Here is a 21,097-nt window from a genome sequence, read left to right on the forward strand (position 1 = left end):
AACAAACAAACCTTACTTTGTATAATGGAATTTGACAAGAAATTATTGGATTATAATTGTCTTATCTTCCTGTTCTTATCTTTGTTATATCGAACAGAAAATTATTGTTCTTGTTGATTTGATACTTTTTGATCCTAAGTAAATTGAAAAAATCATGATTAATTTTTAACAAAATTGATTCAGAGATGAATCCTTTTGCATTTATTAAAGTTATATAAAACATTCCTTTTTCATTCTGTACAGGGAAGGATTTTTTATTCCTGTAAAAAAAACTTTTCAGTGAATTATGATCATTATTTAGACAAATTGATGTATTTTCTGCATGATTGTGTGCAATACAATATTACACTAGTCCCAAAAGTTTTATAATAACGTTTTCGAATTAGTTAACTCATTAACTTTGGGGACTTTAAATTGAACTTTATTGGTTGGTATATTAAGTTGAGTGTCCAAACGTTTCAAACGACTAATTGGAATGGATAGTTTTGTGTATCACTTTAGGTTTGTCAATATATCGCCATTGTCTTATCCATTTAAATCCCTAACGATAACATGCTGTAATTGTTTTTAATGAAAATCAAAAGGTCTGATAAAAGTTGAAGCAACATATTTTTCTTCAGAAGATAGATCCCTCCCTGATTATTGAATGCACAAAATGGAAACATAAAATGGTCAAATTCTGAAAGCCTTTGATATTCTTTTAATGCTATATTAGGAAGCTAAAGAAAATATAGAGCAGAAAGGGAAAAACACTCATAGAAAATCTAATTTGCCTCGAATTTTTCTCGAATCAATATGATACTTTTCTATCAATAAAGAAAAGAAGTTGTATCAACTTTTTTGCTTTTTATTTAAGATAGCTAGCCGGTTCTTTCAGTAAGTAGTAGATGTAAAATTTTTCATAGAATTCAGATATGCAATCGGTTTTTTTGTAGACCTCTTATTTTTTAAGTAATTTAAGTTTTAAAAAAAAATAATTAAGTCGGTTTTAAGGTACTAAAACGCAACAAAATAAAAGAAGAAAATAGCCAGTATGAACAAAAATAGTAAGATCTTTAATTTGACACCTTACTTTTAAAATTCTGTTGAGTAATTGTTGAAAAAATCTATTTTTTTAACCTCGGTTTAATCAAAACATTAAACCTAAATATTTTCTCATACAGACATAAAAAATATGGGTTCATATATACCATTAGAATGAGAAAAATAATATGAATCCATTCTAAGCAAAATTGAAAAAGTTTAAAAAAATTGTAATAAAAAATAGAAAAAATAAAAAGTTTATTTTAAGAATTGTAACTACTAAACTAGCCAATCACAAATTGCAAAAATTGACGAATCGGGAAGCTTAACCTATAAAACTAACCTATAGAATTGCCAGAAAAAAAAGGAGAACGTTCATACAATATATACAATAGATACTACAATAAATATAGTGATATTAAAGAACATGTAAAGAATGAAAAATTATGAACAAATATGCATCAGTCTGTTTATAAACTTCAAAACAATGCAGTTAAAAATACATTATTGTTTCTTGTGTTTAAAAAATATCTGCTACATTGCATTGTCTTTTGTTTAGGTTTGGTTCAGGTTTGGTTCAAGCTAACCCTTTAAAGCCGAAAATTATGATTCTTGAAATAAACTTATTTTTTTTATTATAGTTTTATAAAACTTTTTCAATTTTGCTTAGAATAGATTAGTAATATTTTTCTAATTCTAAAGGTATATATGAACCCATGTTTTTTATGTCTGTTTGAGAAAATATTTAGGTCTAAAGTTTTTATTAAACCCAGGTTAAAAAATAGATTTTTTCAATAATTACTCAACAGAATTTTAAAAGTAAGGTGTCAAATTAAAGATCTTACTATTTTTGTTCATACTGGCCATTTTCTTCTTTTATTTTGTTGCGTTTTAGTACCTTAAAACCGACTTAATTATTTTTTTAAAAAACTTAAATTACTTAAAAAATAAGAGGTCTACAAAAAAAACCGATTGCATATCTGAATTCTATGAAAAATTTTACATCTACTACTTACTGAAAGAACCGGCTAGCTATCTTAAATAAAAAGCAAAAAAGTTGATACAACTTCTTTTTAAAAATTTTATATAATACATATATATATTTATAAATACAAAATGGAGTAATTTTCTAATGCCAAAAAATGAAACAAAAAAAAGCTTTAATAGTAGTATAAATCATAAATTCAAGTAAGCTTTCCAGACAGACAGACGGACGGTGAACCATCCTTTTATTTAAATATTCCATTAATAACTTATAATATTTTTGGAGAGGTAAAATCTTTTTCTGTTTTGACTTTAATTTAAAGTTTGTGCGTGTGTCAGGAATATTTAATGCTGCACAGTTGTCAGGGATAAAGTGATTGTGCCTTAGGTGTTTTCACACAAAGTACGTTGTTTAGCACTTATTTTCTTATTTTACCTCCCCTATTTTCGAAAAAAATGAAAATAAGGAGTAGTATTTGTTTGTGTATTACTTAAGGCCAGGTACGGTTAGGTCATATTAGGTACAGAGTATCACCGAAGGCTTAAGCCCAACTGCAGTGCTCAACAGGCACTTATTGTAAAAGCACCGTTCTTCTCTTTCAAAACTAGTGGTTGCGTATCTACCTTCTAGGGGTTTTAATATTGGTCGAAAAAAATACAAACAAGTTATTATTTTTTTAAAGAATTCGCCCAGCCATTTTCAATATTTTTATTTCCAACCCTTACTTCTGAATATTATAGATATTTGTGAAATCATTGTGAATACTGTAAATGTCATTGCTACTTTTAATAAAGAACTACTTTCGTTTTAGGAATATTTAAACCCAGCTTATTCTAATAACGAAATCAATACGAAAAAAATTACAGAACCTATACGTGATTTTCAGATGTCGGTCGTGGGGGGGGGGGGGGGGGGTCAACGCTTGGTAGAATTTACGGCCTTTTAACTGCCTTCAATATTATTTTAGATTTATTTTGCTTGTTGGTTATACCTTATTCCTGATTTTAACCTTCCCTCCAAAAACCATTCTTTGATTGTTGGAAGCAAAATACTTTTTCTTTGATTGTCCTATCCCTCTCTCTGTTTATATTTGACTGGTTGAGAACTGAGTTTGACTTTAGGTTTGTTTGCCTTTCATCTCAAAACTTATAGAGAGAGAGAGAAAAATGCAATTGCTATGTCTTGCTGCAAACAATAGATTTATTACCCTAGATGCCCAATCAGATACATTACTCTGTCCAATTTAAAAAGGAATTTCTATAATTTTATTAATGATTTTGGATGATAAGCAAATCTTTATAATCTATGAAATCATGCAAAAAATTGTGTACATTTTAACCAATATTGTGCACATGTGGTCTTATTTTTTCTAGACAGTGTTTCTATTGGTCCAATTAAAAAATTGACTATCTTATTGATTCTATATTAAAAAGTTTAAACCAGGAAGGATAGTTTCATCCAAAGAAATAATATTTTTTTAAAGCTTTCCCTGAAATCAAATTTACTCATGTAAAATTTAGTAAGCAAAATTTTCTATCACTAGTATAGTCATGATAAGTGTTTGACTTTGTGAAATAATTGGTATTCTCCAGATGAAACTTTCTTCCTAAATTGAATCTAAGTTTATTTAATTTTTTTAATTGATTTTAAGTAACTTTGAAATATTAATTAATTATGTTACTAAAGGTTGCCCCTAAAGGTATAAGACAATGACCTATAAATTGATGTACATCTCAAAAGATAATACACAAATTTACCTCCTCAGTAGCGTAAAATTAGTGGTTGAACACTCGATATAATAAAGCAACCAATCAAAATTGACTAATTTTCCAAAAGTTGACGTTATCATAAAACTTTGGGGACTAGAGTAATAAACAGCCCATTTGTACCCTCTCTCTCTGTGTGTTCGTTGAAAGATTGTATTCATATCAGGAAAGTAGTTTAAAACCTGCCCAGAATAATTTTAACTCTTGTTTCCAGTTTTAGAGGTACTATGTATCATTTGTTTTTGTTTGATTTGCTACAATATTTTAAAACAACACAATTCAAAATTATCAGATATCTCTACACCTTGCTACAAGAAAAAATCCAGCAGCGACAAAGCATCAGCCGTGTCAACAGACAGCCCCTGTCTCCGTAGGATAGAGCAGCAGCGCCGCCAGAACAGCAAGTGGAGCTTTGGCAGCAGCAGCCAGCGGCGCGTGTCCGACGGCAGCAATAACAGCCGTCGCGTTTCTGACAGCAGTTCTTACAGCAATGGAGGCGGTGGGAAATTTTCCGTGACTTCAATTGGCGCGCCAACTGTCCCAAAAAGAACGTCGAGTTTGGCTTTCTGGTCGAGAATTGACTCGTCGGCAGATACTTTGTTGTTCGACAATAGGTCCGGGGCTTCGACACCCTTTAGAACGCAGACAATCAGCTCCTTTCCTCGCAGACAACAAATCTCGAATCAAATCAGAGAAATTAATGACTGTGGCTCGCTGTTTCAAGGATTAAGGTTTTTAAATACATGAATTTCGCTGCCTTTGTCTAATGTTATTGTGTAATTGGTTCGAATCCCATATATTAATTTTGCTTTTCCTTTTGAAACATTATAATATTTTAAGGAAAAATCACGAAACCTTTCCAATTTAATTAATAATTTTGATGAGGTTGGGTGAATTTTGTAGATAATTAAAAAATAGAAATATTTTTTCTGATTAAAATATCTTAAAGTTTAAACCTTATTAAGCAGGACAAATTCTTCTTCGACTCTTGGACCTACTAGAGGATATAGGGGTAAATTGAAAGTCGTTGCATGTAAAATTAAGAACAGTGTTTTGAAGTTATTAGATAGGGACTTTGGACTGTAAATTTTACTGGTTTTTCTCATTATTTGGCTTTCCATCTATAATTTTTTCCATGGATATTTTTTATTGCAAAGATTGGTTTTCACTTTACATCCCTTAATTTTAATTTTACCCCAAATCAAATTGTACAGACTTCTATCAGCAATTTGATCTTGACTCTGTGTCTGTCATATTACGACCCACAAGGACAACAGCCTCCAGTATCGGCAGCTGGACATCTCACATGAATCTAGGCAATTAAACAATTATGTATATGTAGTATCTCATTCCTGTGCACATTAATAAACGACATTGAATCATGATGGCAGGAGATATTGGACCATAAACTATACTGATAAAGTTTTGTTTAAAGTTATCTGATTCTTATATTTAAAATTTTATTTGCTTTGATTGGTTGATTCAACATAGAAATGTCCAAACATTACCAATAATGATTTGGATATTTAGAAGGGGTATTTTTGTTTATCATAATAAATTGTTGGTGTACATCAATTTATTATCCATTGTCTTATCCCTAAAATTCAAGCTAAAAACCAAGGTATATTGTTGAAATTTTCTTTCTGGTTGAATAATCTTAATGTATAGATAGATCATTTAAACATTTAATACAAGCAACTACGCCCCTAGAGCCCCCCACTTCCATATTCAATTTTAATTTTTTTTTAAATTGGGGTTATTTTTTCTAGGATTTCTCTTAGGAGAATGATAATACCCTCCCCCAAAATAGTCATAAACCTTCCCAGGACCTATGAGAAGATACCCTGTAAAGGAGAACCATATTGGTTCAGCGATTAGTGAGATTTTTACAAACAGAAAGAGAGATTGTCAAACAGACAAACAGTCATACAGACGGACATCCTGTTACTTTATTAGGATTGTTAAAAAGTTAAATTTGTAAGCTTCATAATGAGCATATCAATGAGCAGTTTTATATAAAAACTATATAAATGAACATCTTTGCATATTGCTTCACTTTAGGTAATGGCAAATTTGCATAAACTTTCAAGTAAAGTGGTTAAGTATAGGATGAAATTTATATGCTTCAAACTTATATGTATATTTTTTGTAAAATATATTTGCTATCATCATTTATCATCATTGTACAAAAGGATGTCTGTATGTTTGTTTGAATTAAAAGATCTCGTCAACTGCTGAACTGATACCTCCATCTTCTCATCACCCAGTAAATCCACCCAACACCCAATTTTTTAAAACTTTTTCTCTGACCCTTTTAAGACCCAATTGCATTTTGTAATAAAAACTTCCAATAAACCAAAATTCCTTCTTGAAGATTATATATTAAACTGTCAATTTAAGCAAACACAAATAAATCAGAATTGTTAATTGCTATTGTTTCAACAGATAGTTTGGAGAGTGAGCAGCCAAGCTCTGTACATTGGTATTCAAGGCAGGGATTCAAACTTGTCTTAAATATATTCTTGGATATCATTTTTACTCAGGGAGATAAGGGACATTGGAATGTAATTTATACTGATCAATAACATGATATTTTATTTCAGTTGCATAAAGTCTTAGTTTGTAAAAACCTTCAGTGTCCAAACTTTGCCACCTCTATACTAAAGAATGGGTAATTTTCTTTACAGTACGCATTAAACCGATTAATATCCGCTGGATTCTCAGCCATACTGAAAATAATGTATACCATTGCATTACAGAAAATTTTCTATGAATACTAAAATAAAGGGGGGGGGGGGGCGAAAGTGACACTTTTTGAAACCAAAACTAAAAGTCAAAGGAACTCAACTAAAAAAAGAGTTACAGGTCTGACATTTTGCATGGCAGTTGCTTTATAGGGGTACAATATGGAACTGTGAAGAAACGGCGGCGCAACCGCCGAAAACCGCCGAGAAAAGGCAACAAAAATTACGGCGGGAAACGGCGGTTTTCGGCGGTTGCGCCGCCGTTTCTTCACAGTTCCATATTGTACCCCTATAAAGCAACTGCCATGCAAAATTTCAGACCTGTAACCCTTTTTTTAGTTGAGTTCCTTTGTTGACTCTTAGTTTTGGTTTCAAAAAGTGTCACTTTCGCCCCCCCCCTTTCATAAAATTAAAACCAGCTTTGTTTACAGCCGGTCGGGGCTAACAAAATTGGTTTTGATCTTATATTTTTTTTCAATTCAATATCCGCGGCAAGCTGTCTTTAAAAAATTTGCTAAATAACTATTATTGTAATTTGTTGCATACTTTGGCTATCCCTTAAGATCCCTGATATCTACATTCTACAAGTTGAATCTAAACATTGCCAGGCTTGATAGCTCAGCACCTTGTCCCAGGTTACCAAGGTTCGAGTCCTTCTGCTCCACAACTCACTGGCCATTCTCTGCCAGGAATTTGCCAGATTTATACCTGGAATTAACCTTTTTGCTTTTCAATTAGTTGAATAAAACAAGAATGCTAACATCCCTATAAGCAAAGATAAACAAAGAAAAATAATTGTAAATGTAAAACCTCAACGTAATTTATATTGATTTTGTTACAGAGACAAACGAACAGACAGACACACTTTTGATTCAGAAAAGCTGCCAATCTATTATCTATCCTATAAGAATCAGGCAAAAATATTTCTCAGGCCCAACTCTCATATTGGTGCCTTCCCTGAACCCTCAAGTGACATGTTCTTCCCCTCCTACCTCATGCACAACAGGGGTGTATTTTCCTAACTATGATTGAGCCCCGCAGGGGTAAACACTTAACAATTATGCTATGAATTAATATTTTGTTATTAACATACTTCTATAAATTTCAAAAATCTGAAGTATGAACTTTACATCACACAAATTGAAATGAGTTATAATGTCTTACTAGGGGTTTCTTGTTCTCTTGTTTTGAAATACTAATTCAAATGAAAGTTAGAATCATGTAAAAGTTAGGCATACCAATGGGAGATATCTTTCATATAATTCCAGTATTTTTCTCAATAAACTCATAATAAAATCCTAGAATTGCATCAAAATTTTAGATTATGCATATTAAAATAAAATAATATATGATAGGAAAGGAAAATATTCAATAAAACTTGATCAGAAAATTCATGTCAAACATGTCTCTGTATTCAACTGAAAGAATGCTCTCAAGGAATTTTTACTCACTAAAAATAAAATTGTTTATAGAGTAGCTACACTAATTTTTATTGTCTGTCTGTATGTCTCTCCCTCATTAATCATTGTTAAAGACACAGAAACAAGACTAATTTTGCATCTAAGCTTTCTGCCAGTCTTAGGTAAAAAGATATACAAAGTAATTCAAAAAATTTTCATTTTTATATGTGGAAAATTTGGAGGCATATTAATTTTTTTTCAGTGTCCTTTATCCTGTCTGTTTGCATAAAAACTGACTTGATAAGACTAAACTTTGTCGCTGTTATGTTTTGAAAATTTTAGTTTTACCATAATTATATATTAATATTATTTTGAATTAAAAATATTGAATATCTTTGTTGTGATTAATAAAAAAGTGAAATAATATTGTGAACTGCAGAGGGTTGTCTGGTGGGTGTTTAAACGCTGCAAAGTTGGAAAGATCTGACTACCTGCAGTACACCATGTCCTCTATGCTGAGACCAGCTAAACTCTCAAGAGGTAATCACATATATTAACTAAAATATATATATATATATATGTATAACTAAAATTAAGTATATCAACTCACGTTTCTGACATAGCAGCAAGATGCATGATTTTTAACATCCTTAGTTATTATGTTTCGTAATATTATAACTATAGCTACTATGTCAGATAATTATCATTAAAAAGAAAAATTTGGAGAGTGCCTTGACTTTTAAAGATACTCAACCAATTACAAGTTGACAAGTTAGGACAAAGTTGATGCAATTAAAGAGTTGGTTGTCTGTAATATTTAACTTTTTATGCCTCATTTGGTAGTTATTTAGTTAATAATGCTAAGTATATTTAGTGCAGAATTAACTAATAACTCTTATTATATTTCGATAATATCTTTTTAAAATCATAATAGATACTTGACAGTTTAAAATAACTACATTTTCTCTAAAATTAGAATTGAGATATTTTTACATGAAATGTAATATTTTAAATGAGAAAATTACATATGTAAGAAGAATAAAACTGCCTCAAACTAAAAAGTTTCGTGGGTCTAATTTAAATCAGGGTTACGGGGATAGGTCAATGGCAGATAAATTATTCTCTCTTATTTTAATATGTGAAAGGCTGCTTTGTTTTACTTTGGGGGATGCAACGATTGTAGACTAATATTACATTGTCCTCGCCCTCCCTGAATTTTAAAATTCACATAATATTTCATGCATTTATTTTCAAGGATTTATTTATTAAATATAAAGGAGGGATTTTTCTTCTGAATTAAAACGATTTTACCTCTAATTTTACCTTTAGTTCGCTGGAGTAAAATAAAAGTCTACATATCTGACCGTTTTTTTTTCAGCTTTGTATATAAAGAGGGAGTTAGGTTGTGCTAAAATTCCGTAAAGGTGTAAGTTTTAAGGCTTAAAAACAGTAGTAGAACGATAATATTCACTAAATATAAATTTATAAAAAAAATTGTCTATGGTTCAATTCAATAAGAAATACACATATTTAGTGATTATTATCGATCTACTACTGCTATTAATCCATAAAACTCACACCTGTACGAAATTTTAGCACAACCTACCTCCCCCTGGACAAACAGTCAAAATAAGAGTTATAGAGCAGCTTCGCTACTAATGAATCATTTTATAGGGATATTTATTTAAGATACGCAAATTAAACAAATAAATATGTTTTCATTGCAAAATCGCAGCCGCTCAAAAATAAATTGCAATGTTTTACCCCTCAAGAATTTAAACCCGATTTAAATGGTTGAGACAAAAAAATAAACATTAGAGTACTTAGTATTTTAGTATAAATAACTAAGTACTTGATATAATAGAACGTTAATAAAAATGTTTGAAAAATTTATAAAAAAAAATAACCCTGAGCTACATTTGAATGACTCGTGACAAACCTATTTTATTATGAATAACAGCTACTCTGTATTTAATTTATCCTTGTTTTTTAGGTAAGTTTTTTTTGGAGTCCTGAAAGGGATTTTGACCAATCTCAGAGGTTAGGTAATGGTTAGTCGCGGTAGTTGAATTAGAAATAAACTAGCGGATACGCCTCTAGCTTCTAGAGACTTTGTATTCGAAAGGGCAGGGAGGGGCTACTTAAAAATAGCTTGAAACCATTACAAGAATTAAATCTAGAAATAAAATAGCATAAAACCATTAGAGGATTTATTTGAAGCTTACCTAAAATATTGAAATTGGTAGTTATTGAGATCTTAAGCTTAAGACAAAAAACCCTCGCTACTTTATAATTTAGGATAAGGCTGTTTAAGAGAATACATTTTTTATATTGAATGATATTTTACATTAAGAAATTTTTTTGAGGTTGGTAATTTGGCAGCCTTTTTATTTATGGCTAACTGTATTGCAAAATTTAGACCTGTCCTTGTTTTTAAGTAATCTTATAATTTACAGTCCTTAGATATAGCTTATAAATCATTCAATAATTGAACAGTATTTAAACAAAATTGGTGGATTTTTGTTTTGTTTTAAATATGTAGAACAAGGATAGTTATGTATGAGAAGCGCAGCAATAACAAGCTAAAACCATTTTTAGATTTTGATAAAATTATCTATGTAAAAAAAGTTCATTGTTACTGTTATTAAAGATAAAGCTGTTGATCTTAGAGATGAACGTACGGACGTACAATTACATACATTGATTATAGAGTAGCTGCAGTACTAAAATATATTAGAAAAATATATAACATTGGCCCAAGCTATTTTGTGAAAACAATTATTGATATTTGTTTATGGCTTTGAAAAATTTTAAGAATTATTAAGTCAAAGTTCATTTATATCTTTCTTACTTAAATGTTCATAAAAAAATCTTCTTAAACTTAAATTATTAGTTTAATTTAGTGATATTAGAAGAAATTAATAGAAACAAATTGATATTAATGTGAAGTGAAAAATAAGTGTCTTTAAATGAGAAAATTTTCAGTTAACTTCCACGATAGGTCTTAGAAACGATTCTTTTTAAAAATATTTATAAATGGGAATAAAAGTTTTATATTGTAAATTTGGTAATTTAGTGAATTTGGTATCAAGCTTTTCCACCAGTAAAATCCAATGTTTTTTTTTATTTTGAGAGTAAATCTGTAAGACGTAATAGTTTTCTTAGGGGTGCAAAATCTTCCCATAATCTAAAGATTTGAATAAGTAACATTTCTAAGGCCATACTTGGTATAAATTAGGCAGCCTCCGAACACAAGTCGTGGTAGAAAATTATCCCACTATGGCATCCCAACGGCCATAACATCAAACCTCCAGTTTGACAGGGGGCCAACAAAATATTGTTTCTAGATTTGTACATCTTGTATGTACTATTTAGGTTGTACAAAAGTACATACATTAAAGTCGATCAGGCATTATACACTTACTTCCTTAGAACTATTCCTTTTTCTTGAATCCTTTATTAATCGTATTCGTCAGTCGAGGCTAAGATAGTGGACGATGAATTGATGTTTATCCTCCAATTGTGAAAATTAAATTAGAAAGATATGATTAAAGTACCCAGAATTTATAAGTAAACCAACGAGAAAACTTTCTATAAAACTTTGGGTGCCAGTATGATTTAAAGTCCAATGTCTCCTCCCTCCAATCCTAAATAAAACTTAAAAAATGTACAAAACTTGGAAGTAACATTTTGTTGCCTTGTGTGAACAGGGTTGATGAAAATGGAGATGGTCAATTGGACGCGGCGAAAGACAGACGAATTTCAGTTCTGTTACGTCCATCTACAGCAGGTTTTTGAACTTTTCTATTTGAGATGTTTTTATCATGATTTGTTTTTATTTTCATGTAAAGAACAATACATTTTGTGTTTATAATGATTAATTTGTCAAAAAGTTGGGTTCTAAAGAGTTTTTCTACAGGGATAGGACAATTGTCTATAATTGATTACATTCCTAATGATGATAAACAAAATTACCTCTTTTATTGATTAAAATTAGAGGTTGAAACGTTTGATAACTCAACTAATCAAAATTCAAAGTCCCAAAAGTTGTTAAGCAAACGAATAAGAAATTGTTACTATAATACTTTGGGGGGACTAGTGTAATACTAAGCCCATAGTCCCCTCTCTTTCTAGTTTTTCTTATATTTACTTTTAATCTCAATGACTTAAAAACATTAAATAATATCTTCGTTTCAATAGTTATAAGAAAAGAGAATTTTTAAAAAATCTTCTCGACCAATATTAGAAAAAAAATCCTAAAACTTGAGATTATCTTTGCTCCTTATAAAGTTTATACAACAGTTTTGGAAGACTTCATACCCAGGAATACAGGGATTGGTCAAAAAACGATTCATTGATACTGAATTATATTATTGTGATATGTAATATTCTGCTTTGGGAGAATAAAAGGGTGTAGATGAAATTTAATTGTCAAATTCCTCCCCCCGTTGTTTTTCATCCCAAATAATATGGAAAGTTAAACTCATTTAACTCAAAATTATAAAGTATAATTGTACAATATCCTTGATATTTGAAATGGGGCCTTCAAATCCGCAACCGTTCTATATTTTTCTTGTTTTATTAGTAACTAGCGGCTTCGCCCCTAGCCTCTAGGGGCTTTGCCCCAAGAGGTTTGATCAAACCAACTTTTCGTATTTTAGATTTAAAAAAAAAAATTGGGGGGGGGGGAGGTAGTCGACCCCACTATTTTAATTTTAGTTTTAAAAAGAAAAAAAAATTTTTTTGGGGGAGTTTCTTCATTTTTGGGGGGGTTGGGGGTTATAAGAAAATAGTTATAAACCTTCCCGGGACCTATGAGAAGCTACCCTGTAAAGGAGAACCCGATCGGTTCAGCGGTTAGCGAGATCCTTCGCTACAAACAAACAAACAGACAGACAAACAGACAGACATCGTTCTACTTTGTATTATAGATAAAGCTACACAATAACTAGAGTATGTCCGTTCGTCCCTACGTCATTCTATTAACGTAAGTTATGTACATGGCTTTATTGACTAATTCTTTTTTTTTTTTTAAACAGAAGGCTTTTTTTATCAAAAATTGTCATATTCTTTGATTTATTGACGATAGCTCTTAAAACTGACAGTGGTGGTACAAAAATTGTTGATATTCGCTTTAATTATATAATTCTCTTCCCCCTTTGTTGTTTTTTTTTTGGGGGGGGGGGGATTAAAATTGAAACTAACGTTAAAGAGATATTATTTGGGGGGGGGGGGGTGTTATGATTTAAACTGAAGTTACAGAGATATTATGAGACTAATCCTTATTTTGTTTTTGGTCAAAATTTGGACTGCACTGTTTAAATTATACAACACATTACAAAATTAAAATTTAGATTATTGACCTCTTAATATGATCTTTTAGATGGGGATACAGGGATGAGACAATAGTTGATAACTTTTTCTGTCCTTTGAAAATTTTTGTAGGATTTATCTGTTGAGTCAGATTTTCGTCGGGCAGGCACATAGCAATCGAAGAAAGATAATGTGGATTCTATGATTTCCAAAATCATTTATCAATATAGAAACATCAAAATTTGCATAAAAAAATCTTAGATTATCACGCAACTTTCCTTTGAAAATACAATGTTGAAAGAAAAATTCTTTTACAGACAACTACAATAGAATATTGCCTTTGAATTTTTGTAGGGAAGCATTGTATTGGTTGGGTAGGTTTAGCAATTCTAGGCGAAATGGCCCTAAAAAGCATAAATACTTTTAAATGAAAATTTTAAATACCATACTGTAGAAAAATTGAATTATTATTAATAATATCATATAAAAATAATTATTTTAATTTCAATATTATTTTTGTATTTATGCAACGTAATACTAACCTATTTTATTACTACAAGTGTTGAAAAGTGTAGCTATTATTAGGTAATTAACTATTTATTCTGACTAATTAACCAGAGGTTCAGGGATAAGACAATGCAGGATAAATTAATATAGCACCAATTATGATGAACACAGTTTACCCTTCTTTAGATAAAAGGGATAGTTGCATGAAGTGCATTTCATAAAAAAGATTTCAAGCAGAAGTTACAAGTATACTTTGGTTATTGTTCCTTTGTACTTAAAGCTTAAAATGTTCTAATCCATTGTATTTTTGGGTCACTCCATTATCCCCTTCCACTTCCTCCCTGTAATATTCTGACTAATTAGTGCTATTCAAACAAATATACATAGATAATATGAAAGGGTTAGGTAATAAATGTAAGAGGGGATATGTCACCTGAGGATAACTTTTTTGCTGACTTTTTATTAAACGCATATTCAGACAGACTTGCAATCTTGCAAAATAGTCGTTAAACTCTTTGGTGTGTGAAAGCTCAAAGTGCAGAAAGTCTTGCTGACAATCATTTCCTTTTTATTAGTTAACCATAAAATAAAAGTAAATAATAATTTGCTATAAAAAAGTACTTAATATAAACCTTTTGCCAGTCAAACTAATATTATTTTGAAAGATAGTGTATAAAAATCATAAAATTTCTAATAGCAACTGTTTTTCTTCAATTCAAATGTCTACATTTGAACTTTTAGTGATAAAACCTAAATTTTTATAGTAGCGCATGTTATTTTTACGTTTTGAGTGTCATTTTTTTTATCTTAAGCAAATAGTAACAGAAATACTATTATTACTAAGTAGTAATGATTTTCTAATAGTAATGATTAGTTTAAAAACTCGCTTTTGTCGCCCACGCGGCCACGACATCTGCCCCTCCCCCCTTCCTTGGTGAGCATCTATTTAAGGGATAGAAGATTAAATAAATGAGTCCAAGAATACAAAAACCTAGCTGCCAATGTGTTTGGTTGTTAATAAATCACTAATTATGAGTTTTTAATAAAAAAGCTCAAAATATGTGAAATACTCCTAAAAACTGTCGAGATACCCACTTTTTTACTATGACATAGTAGGTATATGCCTGTTTTTGTTGTGCCTGTATATGAGTCAAGATATTCCGCCCTTTATCCATGTAGTTTGAATGATTATGTCATACCTCTACCATGACTCTCTCATTCTCTCCCTCTCTCTCTCTCCCTCTCTCTCTCTCTCTCCCTCCCTCTCTCTCTCTCTCTCCCTACATCTGGAACAGTTTTTTCACCAGGCAGGTGTCCCACAAAAATCACAAATATTCTAACAAAGATAAAGTTTTATGAATATTTTAAAAATGAAAGAGTCAAAAACTTTCTTGGGACTTATGTAATATGTATAGCTTCCCTAAATGGAGAACTCTAACGGTTCAGTGATTAGCGAGATCTTAAGTGACATTAAAAAAATTTATATTGCAATTTTCTTTTCATTATATCTTGATTATCCTTATGATAAATTTCAATTTCTCAAAAACTATCTTGCCGCTTTCTGACGGTCAAACTAGAAAATTTTACATTATTTTCTTTGTTGATATATTCTACTTTTACAAGAATGAAATCAATAATTTAACATTTATTTAAAAGTAACAATTAGCTATACCGACACTGAAATATTTTTGCTGTTTTTTACCATTACATTATTAAATCATACCCAAAAATTTACTCATATGTTTCCATGCGAGTTTTTTTCTAAAGACCATTTTTTGGAATTTAGAAAAAATTACAGTAGGCGGATTTTTAAGTTTTTTTCCGTAGATTTATTTATTCGTAAAAATAGTTGATTTATATTTATGTTTTTTTTAATTTTAGGTATATTTTTTCATTTATTTGTTAGTTCAATGTCAATACAGTAAGTTATTTTTATTATAATAAACTATTATACAAAGTTTAAAAGTCATAAAACTAGATAGGTTTGACGTTTTAGGGGGCCATTTAAATTGTCTGATTTTGGGTTTGTATAGAAAATTAATTTATATTTGTTCAATTTATTGAATTGAATTGGTATGATGTAAAGTGCAGGGAGGGGATAATGGGGGTTAAAATTATGAGCACCCCCTACATCTTCTTATGTTTATTGTCAAAAATAGACAAAATTTCTTATTTTTGAGGGTGAAGGATTTTTTTTCCTCCATTATCCTATCCCTGGTTGGTATGATGTAAAGATTTTAGGCCCAGGTGTGTTGTAAGACAAATTCCCCCATGATTCTACGCGGACAGCTTCCCTCTTTTCCTCTCCTTCCCATCCCAAACCATTCAGCCCCTTGGTGAACCTTCCCCCTATTAGGAAAATTTACTTTTGGTTCAGATCACACCTGTAGTATAATAACCCCCCTTTCCCTTTAGATAGGCCTATAGGCATCCCTCACGCCCCCTGTTTTCTCCCCCTCCACTGCTCTTCGATGCCCATTATTACCCCCCCCCCCCCCCCCCAACCACTACCTCCGTCGAAATTTTGTGGGCCCTGTTTTTGGTTTCGTATGGGTTTCTAAGCAACGCAACCCAAATCTTTTCTCTCTTAGTAGTGTTGTCAGTTCTCTTTATACACAAAACAATAACTTTTAACTCCTTTTCAATAAAATAATCAAGTGATTTTTAATTAATTTATGGAGAAAATTGGTGATTTATTGGTGACTTTCTGAACCGTTTTTGTGTCGTTTACTGCAGTTTTTTGGTTGATTTTTAACCATGTGTTACGGTGGAGGCGACGGTAAGTGGCTTTTGTTTACATATGTGTGTGTGTGTGTGTGTGTGTACTCTATAACACACACATACACACATGAGTCATACATATGTCAAATTTTTTGATAACAAGGATATAGTTATACATTGAAATTCATTAGAATATTAATTTTAAATGCTTCATATTATGTTTTAAAGGTAACTGTAAAAAAATGGAAAAATCTCTTATTTTACTTATTGACATCCTATTTAATTCCACTCTCATTAATTGCTAGTTTTAAGAAGAAATAAAAGTATTTGTAATACTTAAGGTTTGGATTAGGCTAGTTTTAAATAATCCTTGCAGGGTTACAGCGCCTTGTAGGGGCTAGAAACAAGTAGCAAGGAAGTAAATGGGGGAGGGGAGGGGGTAATTGTTTTAGGTATTTCCATTAGGGAATAAATGTAAACAACTCATACAAAAGTAATTTTATATTATATGATAAATAATGCAAAAATGCACTGTATATTAGAAATATTTTATTTAGTTTAAAATATTAAATCATTACTAACTTTATACATTCACTGTATATGTTTTTAGTAGTCTAGCTATTCCATAAGTTAATATTAGAAGAGCTTCGCCTCTATCTTCTAGGCTTTAATTACATGCAGAGTGTTAAATATAAGGCACCTAAATTTTACAAAATAAAAAAAAGATGTTTATATTTGAAATAAATGCAGCAAATTATTTAGGGGGTTGTGGTGCCATGTTACTCCCTAAATTCCTAAAACATTACTTTTCAAGAAAGCTTTCAGTCATTGCATAGATCTTAAGACAAATTTTATCTAATTATTGTAAAATGATGAGTTTATCAAAATATTAGTCACTAATCTTAGTATGTATGTATATCCTTTTCTTCCATAAAGACATTCCTTTGAACAATATCACTCTTGTTGAAATGCAACAAAATAGGTTATTCAATTTACATCTGTTATTTCACATTTTTAAATATTTACAAAATTTATTTTCAAAAATTCTTCATTTTAATAATAAAATATTGAAATTTATTTGAACTAGGTAAAATATTTTTCGCATAATTTTTCTCTTTTCAGAAAAGGGGTATTTTGCATCTGATGATTAACTTTTTTAACAGTATCAAGTGCTGATATTTTTAATTCATAGAAAAAAAGGTATTTTGTACATAAAATGATGAGCAATCATAAAATTGTCATTTTTATTGGAAAATCAATGAAATAGTTTTATTCCAGACTCTAAATGGATAATACAATGACAAATAAATTGGTATACATCCACAATGATTCTACACAAAATACCCTCTTCAGTATATTATAATTGGTTGAAACGTTTGGACATTCAACTGTATGAACAAACCAATCAAAATTCAGTAAAAGTCCTTAAAGTTGTTCAGCCAACGAATAAGAAGAAGTTTTTATAAAACTTTGGGGACTAGTGTAATAAACAGCCCAATGGACCCTTCCTCCCTGGTTTTATTCAGGTGTAGTAATTTTGTTTTTGATAATAGAGAGATACATTGATTAATCTTCAATTGTCCTATCCCTTAAGATACCTGTTAGTTAAAAGTAGTTGCGATATCTGTAAAAACGCAACAATAAAGAAAACCTTGATTTTTAGTAGGTTTAAATTGCATTAATTATAAAGAGAAAAAAGTGTTTAATTACATTTTATTCACACACAAATACACACACAATGTCATATATTAGTTACTTACCCCTAGCCTCTAGGGAAAGGCGAGTGAGGTTCTAGGAGAGGTCAGGAAAATGGCATAAAACCAGCCCACGATATTTATAACGCTTCTCTAAAAATTACAACCCATTCAGACAAGTAATTATCGAGATTTTAAGCTTCAAACATAAAACCTTACTACTTTACATAATACATATTTTCTATACATTTATGGATAGCTTCATGAAGAATATTTAACGAGTTAAGCTACTTATAGACAGTGTTAGTATAGATTTCATCAAATATAAAAGATATGACATTGGTATAACAATTAATAACATATTATAATTGAAGATCCTAAGGGATAAGATAATGAACGATAAATTGATAAGCATAAGAAATGATGATAAACAAAATTACCTCTACTGTTGATTTAAATTATTGGTTGAAAAGTTTCGAAACAACGAATCAAAAGTCAAGAACCCAGAGTTTTTTTAGCCAACAATTAAGATGATTTGGTCATCAAGCATTGGCTGCCAGTATAATTTACAGTCAACTGTCCTTCCCTCCCAGATTATGATGCTAATTTGACTAGTGGAATTATGAATCTGAATTGATTGAAAGTGAAAAAACTGGTATCCCTAATTTAAATCAATAAGCTTCTATTTAAAACACTTGTTTTTCAAACGTCCTTGCGTTGACACCTTGATTTAATTTTTTAAAAGCCTGTCCTTCTACGTAATCAAGCTAGATTGTTAATGGTCTAGTTATTTAAATTGAGTGTAGCTACTCAATAATTTATATTAAATACATCCATAAACAAGATATGTCGACTTCAATGAAAAAGTTCATAAGAATTGTTTGCCTTATATTAGTGTCGTCACTATAAATCATTATTTGAAATAAATATCTAACTTCTGTAGATTACAATTAGTTGTTGAAACGTTTGGACACTCAACTTAATGAACCAACCAATAAAAATACAAAGTCCCCCAAAGTTGTTAAGCCAAAGAATATAAAGCTTTGTGGAATCTCTACATAGTTTCGCAACCATTCTTACAAATTGTCCTTGTTTTTAAAAAAGCCAGTAAAGCTGCTAAATTTGGGGCAAGATAGACCACTTTGATATGCTTATTTGGGAACTAGAATAATCTCTTTGATTATAACAGATTTATTTAGAACGCTCAAAAATGATCGAATCATTGTTTTTTTTATAAATCTACCATTCTCAAAATCATGCAAATTTCTTTACCTATAAAAATGTATTTTTCAAACAATTAAAAATATATATTTAAAAGTAAACTTTATTGTTCATTGACATATTTTAAAGCTATTACCTACCAAAATTTAAATATTGACATAAGTTTTTTTCAGTTCTTAAAAAATGCATGCTTGTACTTCTTATGAACACAAAGAATGTTATCCTAAAATATTATAAGGTACATGAATATTTTAGCCCCTATCCTCCATTTGTTGGCGATCTAGTAAATTGAGCTCTATTGGCTTATCAGTGGTTCCAAATTCCATGCAGTGTCAAAAATATTTGTTATATTGCCTTTAAAATTTAATCAATTTTGCGCATCTTCTCTGGATTTCTGTATTGTTTGTAAAGGGGTAGGCGGATGTGACACTTTTTGAAACCAAAACTAAAAGTCAAAGGAACTCAACTAAAAAAAGAGTTACAGGTCTGAGATTTTGCATGGCAGTTGCTTTATAGGGGTACAATATGGAACTGTGAAGAAACGGCGGCGCAACCGCCGAAAACCGCCGAGAAAAGGCAAAAAAAAATTCGGCGGAAAACGGCGGTTTTCGGCAGTTGCGCCGCCGTTTCTTCACAGTTCCATATTGTACCCCTATAAAGCAACTGCCATGCAAAATCTCAGACCTGTAACTCTTTTTTTAGATGAGTTCCTTTGTTGACTTTTAGTTTTGGTTTCAAAAAGTGTCACATCCGCCTCCCCCCTTTGTAGTAGAACAGTTGTTTAAATAGTAGGGCATATTTAATTTTTTTTGTAAAAAAAGATGGTTTATCTCAGCTTCTTGAATAAAAAGCATGGAATCATTACTAAACGTCCAGCAGACAACCAACCTCTTATTTGTTTGACTACAAGTGGATTAGCGATTTACAGGAATAAGACAGTGGCCGAAAAATAGATGATAAATAAATTACCCCTTCTGTAGATTACAATTAGTGGTTAGTACACTTAACTTCATGAACAAACCAATCAAAATTTTTATTAAAGTCCTAAAAGTTGTAGAGCCAACTAATGAGAAAATGTTAATAAAAAAAACTTTAGGGATAGTGTAATAGAGAGCTCAATGTCTCCTCCCTCCTTGTATATTCATTGGTCATGGCATTAATGCGTTTGGCATAGCAGCAGTTAAAACTATTTTTAACTTTATGACACAGTCTCGAACCCGACAATAAGCGGATACGTTACCATCTTTCTCTTTTATATTTCATTTAATTTAGTTGATACAAAAAATATTTGATGATTTAGCCATTTTTTTCTGCATATTTTGCAATAATGATAATATCTGCCAATTTTAATATTTTTTACAAGTTTTTTGCTACTATAATTAGGATAAGAAATTTATTTTAAAACCTGTTATTAAATGCAGGGAGGAAGAGGACATTGGTGTTTATTTGGTTAAATTGATTAAAACCCTTTCTTACTCTTGAAATGCACAATGGAACACAGGCAAAATTTAATGTCCATTGTCCAATCTCTGTATTTTTGCAATAAATAGATAAATATTAACTTTAAATGTTTTACAAAAAGTTTATAAAATCAAATTGAGATTATTATCTATAATTTTTAGGAAGGGAGATGTACATATCCCTTAAAATTATACTAGTACCCAAAGTTTTATAAACCTTTAAAACTTTGTAGTTAGTCTTGGTTGTTAGATTCAAACTTTTT

The 21,097-nt window shown here is 30.5% G+C and overlaps 2 protein-coding genes across 22 annotated transcripts in view; one reads left to right on the top strand and one right to left on the bottom strand.

Moving 5' to 3' along the window:
* Ced-12 (engulfment and cell motility Ced-12) overlaps nucleotides 1-21,097 on the bottom strand; it is a 260,223-nt gene that overhangs the window by 154,966 nt on the left and 84,160 nt on the right. The window lies entirely within an intron of this gene.
* Nucleotides 1-21,097, top strand: part of shot (dystonin-like protein short stop) — a 347,219-nt gene that overhangs the window by 95,953 nt on the left and 230,169 nt on the right. For 5 of the 18 annotated variants that reach the window (XM_080165114.1, XM_080165119.1, XM_080165124.1 and 2 more), the window contains exon 1: nucleotides 16,081-16,517. The exons of 7 other annotated variants lie outside the window; for them this stretch is intronic. In XM_080165114.1, coding sequence (XP_080021240.1) covers nucleotides 16,496-16,517 — 22 coding nt within the window. In that variant the 5' untranslated portion in view covers nucleotides 16,081-16,495. Of the gene's footprint in view, nucleotides 1-8,260; nucleotides 8,459-11,630; nucleotides 11,709-16,080; nucleotides 16,518-21,097 lie in introns of those variants that run through there. 6 more of the 18 variants (XM_080165143.1, XM_080165138.1, XM_080165139.1 and 3 more) reach the window with 3 other exon arrangements.

This window comes from Acartia tonsa, chromosome 6 (genome assembly GCF_053477335.1).
Source record: "Acartia tonsa isolate MP-2025a chromosome 6, ASM5347733v1, whole genome shotgun sequence".
Lineage (NCBI taxonomy): Eukaryota > Metazoa > Arthropoda > Copepoda > Calanoida > Acartiidae > Acartia > Acartia tonsa.